Raw genomic sequence first — 21,470 nt, forward strand, 5'->3', positions numbered from 1 at the left:
TAATGCACTAATGGGTAGTTCCTCTGTAAATTCTGGACAGTTTAGAAGCAATCAGATGTTGAGCTCTGACAGATCACAGGATCTTGCTTTGTGGGACTTTGGGGGGTTGAAATACTTTGTGCAGGTGCCTATGTATATGAGCTGGTCCCATACAGAAATGAGTGAGGAAACTGGTTTTTTTATTTACTGACAATTTTGAAGGGTGTTGGACAAACCAGTGGAATAAAAAAATTGATCCAATGTATTTTGCCTCTAAGGCATAAGCTTTTTATTTACGTCATCTTTGAGAAAATCCATCTATCTGCCTAGGAAGAATCCATCTATCAGAAGAGAGCAGGAACAGTGTAAGTGGAGAAGTAATTTGTGTTTATTTTGCCCAGTTTTGCTCCCTGTGCTGTTTCTGTGCTGGTGTTGCTATCTTTGGTGATACTGCCAGCTGGACTGCCACTGTGAGCACATTGGCATCTTTCCACTGTGCACTGAGCATTATAAATGGCTCTTGGCCACCCATTAATTTGGAGGTGGTTGGTGTTTCACCTTCTTAGTAATTCCCAGAATCACGCAGATCCAAAGTTGATGCAGGTTTTGGTGTTCCAGATCCAACAGCAGTGACCAGCAAAGTAGGTTTCCATTCTCTCAGAGCAGTTTATACACTGTGACTGAAACATGCTGCCTATGCTGCTTGATCAGGAAAGCAGCATCTGATGACAGATGACCTTTTGATTTTTCAGTTTATGCTCTGCTGCTGTACAATGGCACTACTCAGTGTTGCATTTTTAGCCTGTATATTGCTGTTGTATTGCTTGCCTTTAAATGAGGTATGGTCAGATAAGGAGGCTGGCTGTGAACCTTTTGATGTTGCTGTGAATCTGATTTATTTAATTCAGACAGGAATTTCACCAAGCCTTTCTCTCCCTTCCCTTCTTAGTTTTCTTGCAGTAGGTCAGATACAGCGATGATAAGCGGCAATGGAAAGCCTTGGAATTCTTTGTGTGTCCTTTTTCCCCTGTACCATTTTCAGTGTTGACCCATTTAGAAAATGGTCTGAAGATTCACTAAAAGATGCCCATGCCTCTTCAAGTGCCTCAGGGTAAGCTTAAGCTATTTTCACCTTAAAAGCTTATCAGCTCTCTGTGGTGGATGCCCAATACTGGCAACTTAATCCCTAAGTCATATAGCCAGCTCTTGGAAGATGCATCAACAAGCAGTCAACATCTTTCTAGGCTGCCTGTTTTAGCTGTGTATGCCTGACAGGTAGCATGGAGCAGAGAAGCAGTCTGATTCTTCTGTTTACATGGCCGGTCTAGTACTATGGCTGTAGGTAAAGAAAGCATTGTACAGCTTCCATACTAATGTCCCCCTCTACAAGAATGTCCCCACTGTCCATTTGCGACTTTGCCATCCCACCAGAACTGGTCTGAGGTACGTTGCCTCTGCCTCATTTCACAGATCTGCAGGATACCAAATGGTTTCAGAGCTGTGCAAACCCTCTGACCCTGACAAAGTGGCTGTCTGTTGGGCAGTGGTGGTCCCAGGGCTGCCGTTGTCCTGTAATGGGACAAACGGGCTGAGTCGTCAGATTGAGTTGTGGGCTGGTACTTCTCACATGGGTTGCAGTGGATGGTTGTGTGCCTTATCTGCTTCCTGTTAGTGCAGGGTATATAATAGTGCTTGCTGTTCATCATGCTCGCTGTCTCTGTAGGATGGAGGAAGAGGTAAAGCACAATTAACGGCACTAGTAAGTACAGCAGTTCTTATATACTTTATATGTTAGTGTGCATATCTTTGTATGCAGGGGGCAAAAAAATATTAATGCTCTTAATTATTTATGTGAACACAAGAGTAGCTTCCTATCCTGGTTTCATTTAGGCACCTTCATGTACTATTAATGGCTCAAAAATGAAAAGATACCTCATTGCTTGGTAGGATTTGTTACTAGCAGAAGCAGTGTTTAGACTGCTCAGTACAGTGGGTTCTCTTGGCAGCGTAGGGAGACAAAGTCCATGTAAAATCTGTCAATAATCAATTTTTGGTTGTTTGTAATGTTCAAAAGGAGAAATTCAGTTGCAGACCATACATCAGGCTAGCATGTATTTTTTAATCCCATTTTGGGACTTTCCTATTCTGAGTGCTATGGAAGTGCTCCTTGGATTCATCAAGCTGTCAGCAGAGTGTTTGGAAAATGATGTATTTCGACACTGCTGCCATAGCACCTGAAAAATGTGATGCTTTTCTTGCTGAGAAACTGAAATATTTTAAATAAATATCAATGCCTACCCAAAGTGCTTGATTGATTGATAGGATGTGCTTACATTATTGCTCCGAAGTACAGCATGTCACTCGCATTGCTTTGTTGATACATACTTTGGGATAGGCGATGATCAGATCTACCTTTTGTTTGAGGTGTTGTGGACATATTAACATCAGTGGTAAAAGGAAATAAACTTACCCTTCATGAATTCATGGTATTTAAGTTTGCCTATTGGATATGCCTTCAGTTAAGCATACAGTTAACCTCTTTTCATTCCAATTAGTTGAAAACTAAGGATTTCCTTCCTTCTGTTTTGAACTGATATGTAAGAGGAAATCCGTAGATGTTCCTGTTTTGAGTAAACCTTTTACTAAGGACTTCTGCTTGTGCATTTAAAAAAAGAATAGAAAGAAAGAAAAAGGTGGTATTGATTCAGACGTAATGCTAGAAGTAGCAGATCCACTTCTCAAGGCTTTGCAGCCAAAGAGCACCATGCGAAAATGCTCTGTCCCTGTTTACTTTTAACCTCTGGTTTGTCTTGGATCTGATTCTTAGTAGGCGGTCTTATCTTACAGAAATTGCAGCCTCTATCGCCACCCCTTTTGTGGAAAGGGTCCTGCCTGTAAAAGCATGAAAATGCATCCTCCTGGGTTGCTGTTTTTCTTCATAGCAGCGTGCTTCACTCCCACAGCTGACTGCCAGAGTCAGAAGGTAAGTCTGCGAGTCTTTGTTTAAATGTTCATTGAAAGGTTCTTCGTATTTGGATGGTTGCTTGTTATGAAATAGTCCACCACAAAACTCCTTTTTTCATTTATGTTTAGTTAGGTACAGAATGACATCCATAATTAAACTTCAGGGCTGTAAGGTATCTTCTCTGCTGACGGGTGGGTATGCATGTAGTCTAAACTACGGAGCTAAAAATAAGGTTGAAGAGAGCTGCTTGAATTTTAGATCAGATTAAATTTGTATTTATGGTCAGCACTGAATGCAAAAGTAGCAATATGAAAGGACTGGACATCTTTGTCTTTGCTATTTTCAGTACATGTGATGGGAGCTTAGCTTATGGACAGGTCCCTAAGTTTCCCAGGAAAATTTTATTAAAAAGCTTAAAAAATCTCATCAAATTGTTGCTTTGCAACAGGGTAAATACCTTTGTTTCAAGTACATTTCTCAGTGGCTTCCCAGTGAGGAGTGTGGAATACTTTCCATTTCGTTTCAGTTTTGTTTCGATTTTGTTGATTTTCTTTTGATTCTTTTATCTCCGTTCTTGTGTTTAGCAGCAGCATCTAGAAGAATGTATGATGCCTTTGTAGATCTGTGGTCTAGGCTCCATTGTGAGGCATCCTATTTTCTGTAGGCTAAAATTCACACTGATTTGTACTATATTGTCTTCTGCCATCGCCCTTGTTGTGTCCTGCTGTTGGAGGAATGAACTGGCCTACAAAGTCAGAAGTTGTGTGAGGCATTTGGAAATCTTATTCCCTGGGGATCTGAGCTATGGACGGCTTGTCTTGCCTTGAATGACAAAGAGGGGCCTTGTGGCGAGTGGACAGACCTGTGCTAAGGAAGGTGTGTGTGAGTCTGAAAGACTTAATTTAGAAAAAGCCAGAGCACTGAAAAGATGCTTCAGTGTCAGAGCTTGGGGTGGAAGCTTTTGTATAGACACTTTCATAAAAGGGCCATAAATGACTAATAAGCATGCAAATAAGGTAAGAACCTCATGAACCTTTGGACTTGTAGGGTAATACAAACATGATTTGAAGAAGTGTCTCTACTAGTGTTTTTTGTTTATCTGAAAACATGGGTTCCAGGCAGATGGGTTCCAGTATAGTAGTGTGTTCAGAGGCATGGGCTCACATCTGCAGCTGGGGTAAGTGGAAATTTTGGTCTCTTGACTTTGAGATGCTGTGTTGATTTCTATAATCACTGAGGTGTCTGGCTTGGTGTGAAACAGTTAAAATATCAGGTAATGAGTACCCACTCACAGAGAAGTGAAATGTTCTGAATCACCTCTGGAGCAGTTTATTTAACCTAGGAAAAATACCCCCATTTTAGAATTTTTTCCCCACAAGGTTCCCTCTTTTTGGAAAAGGAGAAGAAACATTCGAAAGGTTATAATGGGAGGTAAGGAAGAACAAGGGTCTAATGAAGTCTTCTCCGATAGTTTAGGGTGGCCATTGGATTTGATTGCAATAGAAGTGCTGTGATTCCACAAGAGGCCTCTGTTGGCTTGCAGGAGACTTGCAGGGGCCATCAAGAGAGAAAAAGAGAGATTTTGTGTTAGCTGTTTTTCAGTGATATTGCCTCAGGGCTCTGATTTAATGGCTCAAACATGACAGCAAATCTGTTAGCCTGATTTGTTTTTTGTATACCTCTTGGTATGGGCTGGGGAAGATGCAGCAGATGTGAGAACCATGAAAGTTTTTCTGCTGGGAGGAGGCCAGTCCCAGGCTGTGCTGCAGGAGGAATGGAGGCAGGTGGGAAATGAGGGGAGTGCTCTCTGCAGCCCTGTGCGTCCAGGGCTCTGCAGCTGAGATGGTGAGAAACACCCAGGGCAACAGCAGATCTTGTGTTATGTGATCTCTGAGCTTGATTGTTCATCCTTGTGCTGAAAAGTGTCTTCCTTGGAGAAATGCGAAGGGTTTTGTGTCCAGGAGCTACTGGTCTATTCAACTAAAGTGTTATTGAGAACTTCTTGGGGAGGTACATGACTATAATGACTCAAGCATGTGTCTACAGCTCTGTTTTGTAAAGGGCAAATGCACTGGAAACTTGGTGATTCATTAGATAATGTCTGTTTCCAGAACTGGCTCCCAGGATTGTTGGAGCTGAACACTGACGTCCAAATGTGTTTTTCTTTCTTCCTTGAGGTTTTGCCGTGCAGAAGGATTTGTGTTAACAGTTTGGGAGGAAAAGATAAAGGGAGAAAATGAGGAGAATGAAACTAGCCCTTAAAAAAAAAACTCCCCAGCTTATTCTCTTGAGGTGGAATAAGAGAAACATGAGCACTTGAGAAGTAAGGGACATCTGTGTCAAAGTGAGAGGAGGGAAGGAAACTCTGCAGGATCCAGAAGCTCAGATGTCTCAGCTGAGCACAGAGAGCAGTGGCTGCTCATGCACAGGCACGTGTTTGAGTGCAGAGAGAGTGCACGGTCCAGCCCTGGCAAGACAGAGCTCAGTTTAGACAGAGTCACCCTGGCTCTTAACTTTTTTCGGCTACAGCTAGATGTCTTCTGCATTAAAAGCCTCCTTTAATTTTTGAGCTGATTGAGAGCAACAGTCTTCCTTTTCTGTTGCTTTGTACCTGAAGTGTGATACAGTCCAGGCTCACAACATCATCTGATCAGAACAGTGACTGTTTTCATCCCCTTTCCCTGGTGTAGCCACCGTGTACCTCGCTGACTCTCGGCCCACCAGGCAGCATTGCTGCATTACAGGGGCAGACATTCCCTCTCACTGCTTCCTCTCCAGCGTCTTCAAACTTAGAAACAGCGGTCACAGATGAGCCCAAGGGAGCAGTGTATCATTGTTTTCCATAAGGCTGTGCCCCAACAGCCACCTCTGACTCAAACTCCTGTCTGTCTTTCATCCTCTCCAAAATTTGAGTATCCAAACTGTTGCATTTATGTCCCTTGATTCCCTCTTCTGCTTTCCTAAGAAGCAAAGGACTCCAGAAAATGACTGCTTCATCAGTTCTGTCACTCAAAGAAGGGAAATTTATTTTTTAAATTATTTTCCACATAGCTGTTTTCTTCCTCTTTCCTCCCGCCTGTTGCTGCTGACACAAGCATATTTCCTTATAAAAAGGGGAAGATCTTACTGGAAAGCTGCCTAAAGCTCATGAAGTGTCCTGGCAAGGTAGGGTAGGGGTGATTCCACAATAACTGACTTGTCTTAGAGGCCTGCAAATAATTAAAGATGCCAACAGGGAGGAGTGACAGCCCTTCTCCTCTCTCTGTGTCCATCTCTGTTTAGAAATGGAGCCACATTGATGAAGGAAAGAGAAGGAAAATGGAATAATGTGTGAATAATGGTGTCTTCCTCCACCACCATGACAGAGAACACATTTAATGCCCAACTATGTCTGACAGCCAACTCCTGATGCCTGGAAGTAAAGATAAAATAGAAGATTGGAGAATTTTAATTTAGTGGTTTGTGATCTACTGTTTGTGTGGTCTTTTTCATACAGATAGGGTGGCTCAGCCACCTGATAAAGGTTTGTGGGGTAATTCTGACAAAATTAACATCATAACTAATGGGAAGGCATCCACCACTGTGTTTCTTTCTTGAGCATCGTCCCATTCCTCTTTCTGAGGCATTGTCTCAGTGAAGGTAAAAGCTGGGATTTGATGGGACTAGAAAGGCAGGAGATGTACCGTTCTGTCAGAACCAGATGCCTGGCTTCAACTGGCTCCTTTCAAAAGGCCAACTTTAATCTGGAGCTATAATTTGTCCTTGAATCAGGAGGTTGGATGGGCTTCTTCCCTACCCCATCAATGGCACGGCTGATCTTTTGAGACAGAGTACTCTGGAGGTAGCACCTCGTTTATCCATCCATATTGTCTGTCTTCTCTGTTTTGCTCCATGAAAAAGGGGGAATCTCCTCTGACCGCACTGTGTGCCAGTGGAGTGGAAATGTAAGGAACAGCAAAGGTGATCTCTGTCCTGTTGGATAAAATTAGTAAAGCTGGTGCTCACAGGACCATGGATAGGTGGATTTGGTGGATCTCGGATTGGTTTTGAGCTGTTTATAATACAAGGAAGAGAGTCCTTGATATAACACGTTCCTGGGGTATTCTCCCACCAAAGGAAGTGGAGGTTACTGCATAGTAAGGAAAGCCCCAGATGCACAACTAGAAATTAATATCTATGTGAGGGGCCACCACAGACAAAGGAATCACTTTCTTCATTGGGCAGCATTCTTGCATGGATGGCTGCAGAAGATGGATTCATGAAGATGAGGAAAAGCTCAGCAGCTCCAGGCAGAGGGAACATGGGTGTGAGTCAGGAAACTGTTCCAGGGAGATGTCCCTGTGGACCTGGGACTTGAGGGTTATCTCTCAGGAGGTTTTCCTGACAGCGTCTGCTGTCTGTCATCTGGGAGGGCCTTCCTGAGCTGTTGATAACTGATGGGAAGCCATGGGTTTCCTTCCTTGCCTTGAAGCAAATGTATACATTTGGGCTTAAGTTCAGAGGAAGCCCTTTTGGGGCAAACACAGCTTGTTCCTCCCAGCTTTTCTCTGCCATTGTCGGTGACAAACATTGTCTCTTTTTAAAATGAACAATGAGGTTTCCGTGCAGTGGCTCAACTCCAGGAGATCAGGAATACCAAGAAACCCTTTTGGGGTAAAAACATGAGCTTTAATGACAAGCTGGCATATGATGATGATTATTTGCTCTGAGGCTGTATGTTTTTCATCTGCTCTGGCTGTGTTTCATTTGGAGAAGCTGAGTTGGTGGGTACAGGGGTACGGAAAAGCCCTCTGAGGAAGCCTGAATGCCTGAAGTTATTCTGGTTAGGTGGAAGGACTCGTGCTGAATTTATCACCAGCCATGTGAATTATCCAAGTCTCCTACCTGATCTTCTTGCCAGTATTTATGGGGTCCTTCTCACCTAGGGTCAAAGCATGAGGGGCCATCCAGGTGATCAGAGAGGTGCAGAGCACCTTTCCTTTTAATCTACCTCCATGCCTCCTGCACCTTCTCAAAGACAGTTGACATGAGAAATATCTGTCTGAGCAGCTCCTGGGCTCCTGGGAAATAGACTGATCTAACGCATTTGGTTCTTCAGACCCGTGAAACAGCAATGAAACCACCAGTGAACTGGATCATATCAATAGCATGGAAAACAGAAATGCTGTGTTGCATTTTAATTCAGTGTCTTCTGGCAAGGGTTATTAATTTAGGTCTTGTCCTCACACACCACTGCCACACTTTTGCAAAAGATCAGCTTAAATTAACAGTGCACGGTTATGATTTTTTTAGAAATGGTTAGAATTTTTGCTGCGAGGCGTGGGGGAGAGATAAGATAGCTGTGATCTGCCCTATCGCCTTCTAGCTGAGATCCAAGTGGAGTAACATGCAGCAGCATGGTGTGATGGTTTAGCCCATATGAGCGTGTGGTGTACCTCCCAGCAGCTGCACTGGTCACTGCCCTTGCCAGTGGTATCTAAAGAATGGTGCAATGTTGATAAAGATATTAAAGGTTGGCAAGATGAGTGGCTAGGGTAACAATTTAATTTTGGGCTTATTTCCATTCTGTTTTTTCTTTTTAAGTTAAAATCCATGCGATGCAATATCAAGACGATGTTTACCTTGAATACAGCGTGTACTGCTTGTGCTATAGCGCCTAAAATATTGTGTCCAAGAGGCTGGTTAAAGACCACCCAAGAATTAGGAGTGAGGGACTGCAGGTAAGGCCTATTTCCTAACCATGTTAAGGTTTTGGTGCAGCCCTGTTATGCAAGGAGTAGCGTCTATGCCTTCAGGAGAGCACACGTGTTTTCTGAGCTCTAAAGGTCCACAGAGTTTTGTTTTCAGATGCATAAAAATGGATTTATGGCCCCTATTATTGTTTCTTTTGTCTCTTTGCAAATCTCATGGACTTTTTGCTGGGCATAAGGTTCTATATACACAGAACAAATTACATGATAATTACCTCTAACTTGCCCTAAACAGCCTGAGGTTGCTAATCCTGCTGTAGCCACTTAACAGAGGTCTGTCTACCATAGAAACCTGTTTCAGACCCAGAATCCCATAGTGGATTATGAAGAAAATAATATAATGATAGTCCCCCTTGCATATCCTCCCAGCTTCCAGCTATAATCCTCTGAACTTTTTACCTTCCTATTTTGCTTTATGAAAATTGCTTGTTCATGTGTTCTTTGCTCTTATTCTGTTGAGCTTGGCTGTAATAGGAAAAGAGTGAAGGAAAACTGAATTTACCAGGAAGTTTTTAAAAACTGAAACACTATAGATTATTGTTTGCGTATTTATTCAGTAGTAAATGTTAACAGTTAATATATAGCTCCTTTGTCTACTGTTTTCTGTGATTCGCTATTCTGTCGAAATACTTTAAAAATAGCTGTAGCAGTTTTGCAGTTTATAGCAGTTTTTGCACAGACACACATAGAAGTCAGATTGAAGCCAAAGCGGCAGTGCTATTGAGACAATTTCCAAGTTCCTTTTGGGAAGGATGTTGGGCCAAAAATAAAACGAAGTGTAAGAATAATGTGAGTGTATGCAGCATTTCTGACTGTTATCTGCTCTTGTGATGGTTGTTGGACAGACCCAAGAATAGTTCTGTACTGCATACATGCGGAACAAGAGACACTGCCATCAAGGGCTTACCCTGTCTGTAGACGTGGTAGATGAAGGGTTGAAAAGAAGATGCTTCTTTTGGGGGTTTAAGGGCTTTGTCCAAGATTGCATAGAGAATCTGTGAATAACACAGCTATTAAATCAAAATTTCCAGCATCCCAATCTGGAATCTTTAGTGCAAGACACAGAGGGACAAGTTCTGCAAGGAGACTTTGTTCTTTCAAGGTTATTTAAGTGTGAAGTCTACTGTTGAGTCACCCTGGAGATCCTAACTTTGTTTCTATGCTGTCTAACCCTCCAGCATCCAAGGTTTCTGTCCCGATGCCCTCAGACTGCCCAGGGTCCTGTCTCATATCCAGTCCCATGCAGATTTCTTGTAACCCATCTCTGAGGCTCAATGCAATGGGTATCCTTAGTGAAGACGTAACCCAAGTGCAAACTCTTGCATACATGTATGGCAAAGGAAATGAGTGCCCTTCCATCCATTCAGAGTTCAGTGCACTGCAACGTGATTGCTTAGAAACCCTCCAACAAGCATGTGGTATGTTTGTGTTGTAATCATGAATCTTGGATTGTTCTTTTTAAGATTCACTGTCAAGTTAGGAGAAAATACCCTTTCCCAGCCAGGGTGCCATCACATATGTAAAAAGGAAATTGAGGAGAAAAAATGCTGCCCAGGATTCTGGGGTACGGAGTGCTATGGTAAGTTTTACGTCTTTTTAGAACACTCTCTAGCTGCTGAATAAGTCAAACCAGCTTTAGCAGGAGGCATTAAATATGCTTTGAGGTGATTAATTTTCATTATTCTTCGACCACTCACAAGGACTCCGTTATCTGTCTGGGAGGTTCAGAATATAATGGAGAAAGAATCTTTTTGCTTCAGATTAGTTGAATCCTCTTACATTTAACACATAACATAACCTCCTTTGGTGGAACTTCCTTTTGTCTCTTCTTTAAAAATAAGCTTTTGGAAAGGGATGATTTTGTTCCTCTTTAAGAAAGTTTCCAAAGGAAGAGGAAGATATTTCTTTCTGATGTCCCTCTAGTCTGCAGTGCATGTGCCACGTGTGCTCCTGCGTAGTCTGGAGTTAGTCAGCCATTCAGCCACAGAAAATACTTAGCAATTCCAACCCAAGGTGAAAATAACCATCGCAAAGCTCCCACTCGGGTTTATGCCAAGTAAAGAGAATTTGTTTTGTCTTGTCTCAAAAATCCAAAAGCAAGACCCGCTAAGCTAAGCACTTCTCATGTGATTGACTGATTGCTGGAATATGGAAAGAAACCCTCCAGCCCTGCAGAAAATGGGGGGTCATTTGAGAGCTTGAGCCTGTTCTCACACAGAAGTGGTTTGAATAAGCAATTGGCTTTGTCAGAGGAATCACATGTCTAAAACTTACAGAAATAGTCCCCAGAATTTGGAGGTACCCCACTCCAAAGATATGTGGACCGTGTTTGTCCGAGCACATTCCCAGCTCTTCATGAAGTCAGGGAAAGCTGAAAATGCTCAGTGTCTTTGCAAAACAGGCTCCTGTCTGTCCGGAGTTTCAGAACTTCCCTCAGATGTTTGATACTGCCTCTTGCTGATCAGTGGTTCAACCTCAAAACATGTTTCAGTGCCTTTGCTGAAATTTAGTTAGTTATGGCCCATTGGGACTTTTCCTTAGTCTTTTATTAAAAGGCTTTTCTTAGATAGCAGCCAAATTGCTCCTTGGTGCCACTCCTGCCCATATTCACCAGCTCTGGGCCAATGTTAGGTGTACTGGATAAGCAGCAGGCAGGGACTTTGCCATTGCCTTTGCACAACTGAAATGCCAGGGGGAAGACGAGATGGAAAGGGGCATACAGTGCTGGTTGTTCAATCTAATCTTGTCTGGCCTGTCTTTTGCCTGCTAGAGTGTCCGGGTGGCTCTCAAAATCCCTGCAGTGGCCATGGGACATGCTTGGATGGTATGCACCAAAATGGGACCTGCATCTGTAAGGTCAGTGTGTGATTTATTCGGAGGGTGATGTGCTTTTGTCAGAGGGAGTTATATAGCATCTGTGCAGATGCTTTGGATGAAGGCTGCCCTTCTGCCTGGAAGGTCATTAGCAGCTTCTTTCATTCCAGCATCAGTGTCTGTGGTTTTCCTGGGGGGTTGGTATGGTCTACAATAGCACTAAGACACTGTTGGTGAGGGTATGAAGTTGGGAAGGATCTCTAGGGAGAAATGAAGAAAGAATTGCATGAATTTAACCCTCTGCTCAGTTGAAATAATCAGTGTCTGTCTGTGGCTGCAAGAAGCCATTCTTGCAGAGATACTTAGCTCTTAATGAGCTGCACCTTTTCCAGACTTGGATGGTACACTTCCCAAATGCAGGTTGTCAGGCAGATCCTCCCTCTCTCAGGAGGAGCAGGAGCTGGAAGACCAGAAAGAGAATTTAGGACAGATGTTTATTTTTTTCTTTACAGCTCCAGACTTAGTACAGCAAAAGCATAAACAATTCCTGCACATTTGAATCGTATAGAACAGTGTTTCTAAAATTTTTAGCTTAATGGATCAGTGTCAGACTTGAAACTTTCTCTTATGAACTGTATGTTTTTACAGCATCCTTAATTAATAGCATTATGAGCTAAAATCCTACCTCTTGGGCCCTGCTTTGAGAAAAGTTGATTTTGGATTTAACTCAAAGTGATACAATATCAATTAAAATATATGTTGAAGGTCCCCAAGCCCTGTAAAATCAATGTCAAAAGTCCCATTGGCATTAGTGAATTCCAAATTCCTTTTTCAGAGAGATATCAGAAGCCAGCTGGTACATTCCTGTCTGTTTGTGATCAGGACATTGTTTCCTCAATGCCCACCAGAGTTTTGCTGTCATTTTGCATGCACTCTGTGTGTCAGCTTACACTGTGATCTTCTTTGCCATGGGGGCTGGTTAATACTACTAGACTGCTGAAAGATCAGTTTTCTTCACTGTATTGCTTCAACTGTCACAGAAAATCAGAAACGGGGAAAGACTTTGAACTATAACAATGTGTGGAACAATGCAGTGATACAGAAAAATAATGTGGGACATTTTGGGCCCCTTCTAGGAGCCATACAGTGGTTTTGCCTGCCAGAATTGTCGAGATGAAAATCGTTTTGGCCCAGACTGTCAGTCAGGTAAGAATGAGCAATTCAGGTGAAACCTTCAGAAAAATAACTGAGAGCAAGGAAGGAGGAGGGGGAGTTTGAGTGAGGAACGGTGCTGGAGAGGAGGAGAGGATGCCAGCTGGCAGTGTTCAATAGCAGGTGTCTTGGCATTTTGTCTTTGTGCCCTTCTCCACTGTCCCATTAGACAAATGATTCTCAGTCTTTCAGTCAAATCAGTCCATTTTTCCTATTGTAAATTTCTCTCTGCCCTTACCAGGGCTATCCCAGTTTCCTCTCTCTTATTAGCCAGGCTGTTACCTACATCCCTGAAGCGACCCGCACACTTCCCAACTGTTTTCCAGACTCCTGTAACTGCCCTACTTGTCTCCCAGCTTTTTTCTTGTTGCCCTCCCTACAAATTTAATACACACAGTGCTGCTTCTCATGTATGGCGTTTTTGGAAGTGAATTATGACCAGTGCAGCCTGCCTGTTAAAGGAGCCCTTTTCATCCAGCTTCTGGTTCCCTTGTATCCACACAGGTGAGATAGGTGTGATCTTGGTGGTTGTGCTCACACAATGACACCAGCGCTGGGATCACAGATGTGGTAGGCTCTCATAACACTGCCTCCTTCCACATTGGCTGCAGGAGACTTAGATGAGTGGGAAGTTAAAACACGTGCTGGAAAGACTGGTCTAGATCTTGCATTCAAGGCTGCTCTTACAGGGCAGTACTTTGTCTTCTTGAGCCCAGGACATACAGTTTGCCCTCTGTAGTAAGCTCTGAGTGGCATGGCCTGTTTTTAAAAGAAGCTACATCTGCTGTGGATTATTGGTGGGAAATCAGGGTGCCAAGTCCCAGGGCAGTTGGCCAATGTATGCCTGGAGCCCTGTGCACTGCCTTGTAGCTGAAGGTCAGGTTTGTCTGGACTTCCCTTGCAGTGTGTGACTGTGTGCACGGGGAATGCAACAGCGGTGTCACTGGGAATGGAAGCTGCACGTGCTATGGAGGCTACACTGGCCCCAGGTGTGACCAAGGTAAATACATTGGTAGCTGCAGAGGGGCTGTTAGAGCTAAACTATGCTATGGGCTTGGATGCATGTGTCCCAAAAGGAGCTGGGAGGCAATGAATAGCTTGGGAATATGGAGGGAAGATAATCTGAGCACTGGAGATCTAGACAGAGGGAAAAGCTGGGGTCTGCTCCCCACTCCATGACAGTGGCCGAGATGTACCTTCTCTTTGTGCCTCTGTTCTTTCTCTGGAAACCAGACAGATCCTTTCTTCTCACTAAGCCTTGCGGGACCTGACTACCTAGGTTCCCAGTGATTTAGAGCTGTCTGCACTGCTTATATCCCCTGGCTTTTGTGCCAGCCTGGGGACCTCTGGAAACCACATTTACCTTCATTTCCAGATATTTTGTAAGGTAAGTTCTATCTTCCAGCAGTGCCCTGCATGCTCAAAGGAAAACTCTCTGCTGTGTGATTCCAGAGCTTCCCCTTTGCAAAGGCATGACATGCGAGGCCAACAGCGAATGTGTGGTAAGGGATGGGACAGCGATGTGTGACTGCAAGCTGGGCTACAGAAGAAGTGGGAGCACTTGCCAAGGTGAGAAACTTCTCTGTGACCCTAAATGGTCCCGTTTGGAAAAATCTTATTGCACTGGTATCTCTGGATGAATTTGATCGCTGTGAATACAATGCCTACTTCACTGCAGAGGCTTAAGAACCTGTTTTTTAGGAATCCCTTTAAGATTAAGGGCCAAGTTTTTGGTTCTCCTCTCACTTGGTCCTGAAAGCAAGAAATGAATTAGAGTTGCAGGTTCATTCCAGCACTTGCTTGTAAGAATGTACTGAATAACCGTGACAACGGGATATTTGTGAGTCTGTACCAGTTGAAATAATAAGGCGTGTAACTGGAGGATTTCTTCACTGATTTCAAATTTAAGTTTGTGAATTGGTTTTGTTAAAAGAAAGTCAATAAGATGCATGTGATTAGCTAGCTATGGATAGCTCTATTTTCACTGGCTTTTTGCAGTTTTTGCTGACCAAACTGCAGTTTCATATATCCTTAGATATGATGGGAATTCAGAAGTATCCAACCATCCTCTGTCACACACTTCTGTTACTGAAGTAACACAAATAATGTGTCATCAAAATTCCTCAGATTAAAAAACCTAAACCGTCCACTGTCTGAAATTATTTTATTTTCCTGGGAGATTTTAGAGGTTTAATAGTATAAATTCCTTATACTCCATTCTTTCCAGACCTTTTGCATTCTGCTGTGCTGCAGTAAGTGCTGTTTTGAAAAGAGAAATTTGGTTACTCTTACCTCTCATCTCTTTAATTGCAGCTCAGGATCCTTGTGCTGCGTCTCCATGCTCCCCTTTCGCTGTATGTAAGGTTCTTGGACCACGAAAGTATCAGTGTACCTGCACAGAAGGATTTCAAGGAGATGGGAAGATTTGCCAGCCTATAAACCCTTGCGTTGACAGCAATGGAGGCTGCCCAGAAAACTCTACGATTTGTGTTTACAGACGTCCAGGAGAGGTAAGGGCAATAACAGCACATCAGCAACCTGTAAGGGTCTGAAAAATGGCCAGGTGAGAAGTTCTTCAAATGAGCTCACCATTGTGTTGGTCAAATATACTCCCCTGACCTTAAATTTTGCAAAGGGAAACCAGGCAGCTCTTTTGTAGGGTAACTTGCTGGGTAAAAGATGATGAATGCAGCTCTATAATCACTGTGTTGCCTTCCCTTTAGTCATCGTGTTTTTGCAAGCCTGGCATGAGTAGGAGAACTCCTTCATCCGAGTGTTCTGTATTTCCCAACGATTGCCGGCGGTATTTTTGTGACGTGACTTCCACATGTAAAATTAATTCCCAGGGGAATCCTAGGTAAGCCAATTTAAAGATTGCTATTAAAGAAGCTTATTCTGCAGCTAGAATGGAAACTGAGTTTGGATGAGCTGAATTTTGAAGAAACTGAGAGCTAACTGAGGAGAATGGGCCAGAGTCACTGTTTGAGAAGACCCTGTTTGTAAGAAGCCCATTGAAAGCAGAGTGCTTTACATCAGTTGTTGTAAATTCTGGCGTGTGGGTCACGAGATGCTTTAAATCTGGGGCAGCAGAGTCTTCTGTGATGTGAACTGGAGATGTAGCTCCCCAAGTTGGTGGTAGTAGTAGGGTATTATCAGTTAATAATCAATCATTAGAAGGGAGATGTGTGACTCTGGTTTGCTCACATTTGCCCACATTTGATTCTGAGGGCTAAGTCTTTGCCTCACCTCCCACTCAGGCCTGTAAGCAAGAAATGAATTAGAATTGCAGATTGACAGGGGAGGGGGAAGTTGCGGGAAGAAACACCAGACCTCATTTAGTCCTCTGGAGCAAAACACCTAGAAGTTGACACTACTTAGATGGGAAATACTGCCAGATCTAGGATCATTTTTGCACAATGGCCTCCCAAACACCAGGAAAGCTTCACTGAGGAGTTTAGGTGTTACCAAGAAAAGGTGGAGCTTCTCTGAGAGACTGAAGAGGGAAAGAGCAGTCCCATCCTTGACCTTTCCTTCTCTGGTGCTGCTAAAACTGTTAGTATCCACCTGCTCATTGTGTGCTCCAGGCCAGAACTGAAACACAGTGGCTTCCCTTTCTGAAGATATACTAGCAAAGTGCAGGACGCGGTGTTCAGCACAGTCCCTGCTTTAGTATATCTGTTCCCCAGCAGCTGGCACTCAGCCCTCCGAGGCTGGAGTAATGTCAAATTCCTCCCCTGTGTCGCATGTCTTTGCATCCCTGAAACAGAAAGAGCAGAGCCAATACTTGGACAAAACCCAAACGGGAAAAAACATGGTTATCGGCCAGTGATCTTAAGTAGTCTCTGAGTAATGACTATAAATCCGTGTGAATCAGGACGGAGATTTTCACATGAAGGTAACCTTTTCTGGAAAAGTCATTAGCCTTTCTGGGGCCCTCATTAAGTCTGAGATGAACCGTAGCTAACTGATGTGCTTGAGCTGGCACTTCTTACTGAAGCTAAGGGGTCACATAGGAGCTGTTTGCTAGACTTTCACTTAGCCTGTGGTTTCTATCAATTACCTCAAATTTTCAGATGCTGTAATGATTGTTATTGACTGAATATCTAGTTAGAAAGGTGTTGATAAATATATTGTGGCTATCTGTATGCTGAACTCTAGAGCAGGCAATCCTTATGTTGATTGTATCTGAGAAAGCATCTTCATTCTCTTTTGGTAGGTCCAAATTTGCTTGCACTCCAGAAGTGTGCATCTTTTTTCCTGTCACTTAGTTTAGGCAGAAGTTACTAAGCTCTTACCTACACCTTAAAGCTGGGATTTGTCTTTCAAGTGTAGATACTGACATGTTCTACTCACATTTGTTGAAAGTTTTGCGAACTGTTTTATAATGGTTTGTTATGTTTCATTCTTCTCTCTTAGCTGTGTGTGTGAAGAAGGGGAGATTGGAGATGGGAGAAGTTGCTATAAAGATCTCTTGAGTGAGATAAATCAGCATAATTCACGAGGAAAGCTTGCTAGGAAATTAAACGTCGCCAGGAAAATGTTTGGTAAATGTCTTTTGAATTTGTCTGGGGAATGGAGCAAACATGGGGACCAGAGTGTGTCAGAAAAGGCTAAAAGCCTTTCAGCATAATAGGTCTGTTTCACAGTCTGTGACCATGGGCTGCAAAATTAAACACATCACATCTCTGAACTCATATTACCAGTTCTGGATTGTGAATCGAGGAGACTGTTGCAGAGAGCACTGTGGATGAGTATTAGGTATTTGACAGTCCTGGTGAAGGATGTACCATATCTGCAGAAGGAAAACATGCCTTGGAGGTGTGATTCAAACCTGTTTGTATCAAAGCACCAGTGTGCCTCCACCTGCAGTATCGATGTTGAAGGCTCAGCAATCTTTCAGCTGTTGCTGAGTTTTCTAGTGGTGATGGTTGAGGCTGGCGTGCTGTGGGTCCTCTACTTAGTAGAACATCTACTAAGCCCCTAAACAGCCTCCTTGCCAGCACACACGTATGAGTGGCTATTATAGAGATGAAAAGGCTTTATTCAATGCATCATGGTACTTTCTGAGTGAGGAATTGCTTTGCAAAGCATAAAAGACTGTTTTAGAACCTGTGTGCTGCAAGTGTGGGGAGTGATATCTGCAAAGGTTAATTTTTGCCTCACTGTAATTCAAAGAAAGAATGAGAACCCTTTAGCTCATGTCAAAGCATATTTATGTTAGATACCTTCTCGAATTCATCCTCTGCACAGTCTTCTCTAGCTCCACTAACTTGACAGAAGCATAGGGCTCAAAGCTCAGCTTAGCTTTTGTGAATACCCCTCCCTGGTACATATCAGTGTTGCCAACACTCATTTTTTGCATATCTTTTCCATAATGATTTATGTTATGGGCAACTGCATGAAGATCTCTGGGTTCCTAACTCCTGTGCAGTGGGACTTAATACCTAATGACCTTTGTTGATGGGCTGTTGACGACTGAGTGAAGACTGACAACTGTGGGTTCATAGCAGCTTCTCAGGAAGTATTTAGTCTCAATAAATCCTGATGACACCCAAAAATTAATTGTTTCAAGGGGAAGATAGAGCACACTGCCCAAGAATAAGGTAGTAAGCATGTGGGAGCAAAATTATTATGAATATTCTGCAGATTTCAGCAGTGATTCAAAGTGGACCAAAGTCACGAGCAATCCTTCAGCAATCTCATGGACAAGTGCTTAAAACTAATAGCAACCAAGCTGTGCTGTGATAGCAATACCAAACTCCCTCTGGTTTCTTGTAAACAAGTACTAGTTACTTGCATCAGGCCGAAAATGTGTAGATTGAATTGTGCTGTTAACAAGAGAAATAATTATTGCTGGAGTTAAACAATATGCCAAGTAACTACTTCACGTTGCCACTCTTTTTACAGCTTCTGGTTGCTCAGTGTTGCTGACTCAATATGGGCCTTTCACAGTCTTCGTACCATCCCTTCTTCCGATTCATGACAGAATGGAATTTAACGTAAGTTTTCTTGGTTTTATCAAATTCTTGCTGGCTTACAATTCTTTCCTGCCTGAGTTCTGCAGCCTGTAAAAACTGATAGACACATGAGAGAGGAACTTTGGAAGGCAGTATTTATAGAAGCAATCTCTTGGGAAGACCCTTCATTGTCTGGTTAAGTTGCAGTCTCATAGAGGACGTTACATCCCTTGCATTATTTTTAAAAGCCCTCTCTCTCTCTTCAACATTGACAGAGTATGTTTGGTTTTAATGTCAGGAATTGTAAGTTTTTCTGGCCATTTAAAGCTTGAACCTCCTGTGTGTGACTGTTCTCAAAACTTTAGGTGGCTTTTCGCTATTTGAGGGTGGGGCTGAGATTTGCATCAAAGTATTGGGTTTTGGGCCTATGGCCCTAGATGTGGGTATGGTGTCAACTTCTTGGGAAGAGCTCATTTTATTAATGGGGATGGCAAGGGTGGCAGGGCTGGAGAAAACTGCTATGGGAGCCAGGACAAGAGTTTGAGAATTCTAGGCTTCAGCAAGTAGGTCCTGCAGGTCATATTATTTTTTTTTTCATTTTTAATTAAATTGTGTTCTCTTGCAGTAGTTTTTGCACAGTTAAGCCCACAACCAGGCTATCCACCCATTAGGATGAGAAGGTATATAAGCCATTTTCCCAGGACAGAGCTAAAAATCAGCACACATGAGCTACAAATGCAGTTCATGCAGTAAGGATTTTAATTGCATGTTAGGCAAGGTTCCTCTTGTGTTTCACGTGGCAGCTAGCTTGCAGCTAGCACTCGGATATGAGAAGGTAAATGTCTTAAAAATAAGCCAGACAGACCAACTCCGTTTGAACATTACATTTCCAACTGGTTTAGAAATATCATTCCTTTGCTTGATAGCAAAGCTATCTATGCAGCAGCAGTAACTCACACAGAGTCTAGGGGGCAACTCCTAACCTCCAAATGCCAGGGACATCAGCTGTCTCCTACTACCTTGTTGAGCAGAGGTTTCCACTAACACAAGTCAGGCCCTGTGCCTAGGTCATCATGGTAACTTCTGGACTCATAGAAAATACATCAGGAAGGTCCCCTGAGTTATCTAGTCTACCTGTTCCCACAAGGATCAGTTTCACCTAAATCAGTATTGACAGAGGATTGTCTTAAAAAAACACCAGTGGCGGAAAGCCCAGAAAAAAAAGGAATTAACTAAATGTAAATTCAGCAGCTTAGACCACCTACATGGTCCAAAGATTGTGTATGGGGAGCTTCAGCAAGTTTTATAATCTGGAGCATGCAAGGATAGTTTTTAAATTGTCCGAGTCCAATAGGTTTCTGTCTAGGGGATTCCTCTAAAGTCACTTGCAGGCTAATCAGTCTCCCTGTGTTTGAATGTGTACACAAACAGAAGCAAAAGATTTGCCATAGTGCTATTCCAGTAAACCAAAATGAAAAGGGAAGTTCAGTCTTGTATGCTAAGGATTTCTCTGTGTGTGTTAGCTGGGAGAAAGGTAATGTTATGGCTCTTTCAGCAAATGAGTTTTTTGAAAGAACATGTAATTTATCTTCTTTATGTGGTCTTTATTCCCCAAAGGATACCACTGCTGAGCATTTGTGCAGAATGCACATTGTTCCTGGTCTGCATTTGATAGATGACATGGTAAAAGCCAAGACTGTGTGGACCTTGTCAGGACATCAGCTAACATTCACTGGCCAGGTAAAGTATCTCCTGAACTGAAGTCCTGGACCGCTGCTTTCATGTAGGCCAGACTGGAGCTTGAGCATAGTTTCCTTGGTGCGCTTTCTTAACCAGGAAACCTTTTTCTCTAATCAGCCTGCCTGCAATCAGAACAAGCAGCTCCTTTGTGGAGTCCAAAGCAAGGTGATTTAAGACCAGACACCCCAAGACACCACTTCTCCTGTCTTGCAGACAACCGATTAGCCAGAATCAGACTTGTGAATGGTCTTTCCTTGGTCTGTATGTGTATTCTGGAGAAGAGACCTTTTCCTTACACCGTTAGCAGCTACAATATCCATATGGCTGACATGGAAGAGGCAGCAAAGTGTCTCTTCAAACTGAATGCTTCTCCTTGGGGACTCTGTGCTTGGACTCAGCCACATGCTGAATATTTTCTCTTCCAGTTTCCCTTTTCCCCTCTTTCTATTTTATTTTTCTTAGTTGTCCTAGCGAAGAGTTTTTCATCATTATGTTCTGATATGGAAGGTTTTTTTTCCCTTTTCCCTTTTTCAATTGACTCATGTTTTCCAGCATCCACTGTTCTCTCTCCAGCCTGCACTTTTCCTGCGTTCATGCTCACAGCTGGCCAAGGGAGAGCCGTATGTTTCCTCTCTGAGGATCCAGCCTTGGCCTTGAGGTCTAGGTTGTAATACATGCACCCCACGTGCATCAAAAGGACAAAGCACTATTTGGAGCCGGGGAATCCAAACTGAGCTTGTCGATGCTCCTTTTAAATTTCTTTCCTGTTTGTTTACTCAGGCGTCTTTTGATTGGGAAGTTTGCCCTCCCCTTCCTTTCTTTCAGCCAGAATCCTTAGTGATGTGAACTGAAGTTCAGGGCAGGGAGGAGCAGTTGAAGAAATGCACATGGTGAAATGAAAAGCATGGAGAAGTTGTGTTTGCCTGAACTTGGATTATGGCTGCAGCACCAATACCCTGATGCTTAGTTTGTAGGTTACCCTTGGAACACCTCCATATGCCTAGCTTCAGTGCATGGTTGTATACAGTACGGAAGGACCAGATATGTGCCTTA

The 21,470-nt window shown here is 43.1% G+C and overlaps 1 protein-coding gene across 7 annotated transcripts in view; it reads left to right on the forward strand.

Annotated features, from left to right (window-relative positions):
* The window catches only part of STAB1 (stabilin 1), a 69,949-nt gene that overhangs the window by 8,632 nt on the left and 39,847 nt on the right, over window positions 1-21,470 (forward strand). For 4 of the 7 annotated variants that reach the window (XM_087744525.1, XM_087744526.1, XM_087744529.1 and 1 more), the window contains 13 exons: window positions 929-1,090; window positions 2,827-2,962; window positions 8,528-8,664; window positions 10,158-10,273; window positions 11,465-11,550; window positions 12,645-12,714; window positions 13,625-13,720; window positions 14,173-14,289; window positions 15,034-15,230; window positions 15,444-15,577; window positions 17,137-17,264; window positions 18,628-18,719; window positions 20,295-20,417. In XM_087744525.1, coding sequence (XP_087600651.1) covers window positions 969-1,090; window positions 2,827-2,962; window positions 8,528-8,664; window positions 10,158-10,273; window positions 11,465-11,550; window positions 12,645-12,714; window positions 13,625-13,720; window positions 14,173-14,289; window positions 15,034-15,230; window positions 15,444-15,577; window positions 17,137-17,264; window positions 18,628-18,719; window positions 20,295-20,417 — 1,554 coding nt within the window. In that variant the 5' untranslated portion in view covers window positions 929-968. Of the gene's footprint in view, window positions 1-928; window positions 1,091-1,702; window positions 1,739-2,826; window positions 2,963-8,527; window positions 8,665-10,157; window positions 10,274-11,464; window positions 11,551-12,644; window positions 12,715-13,624; window positions 13,721-14,172; window positions 14,290-15,033; window positions 15,231-15,443; window positions 15,578-17,136; window positions 17,265-18,627; window positions 18,720-20,294; window positions 20,418-21,470 lie in introns of those variants that run through there. The other 3 variants (XM_087744531.1, XM_087744532.1, XM_087744530.1) reach the window with 2 other exon arrangements.

The sequence above is a fragment of the Nipponia nippon genome, unplaced genomic scaffold (assembly GCF_047370975.1).
Source record: "Nipponia nippon isolate SJK-2023a ecotype South Korea unplaced genomic scaffold, ASM4737097v1 scaffold_9, whole genome shotgun sequence".
Classification (NCBI taxonomy): domain Eukaryota; kingdom Metazoa; phylum Chordata; class Aves; order Pelecaniformes; family Threskiornithidae; genus Nipponia; species Nipponia nippon.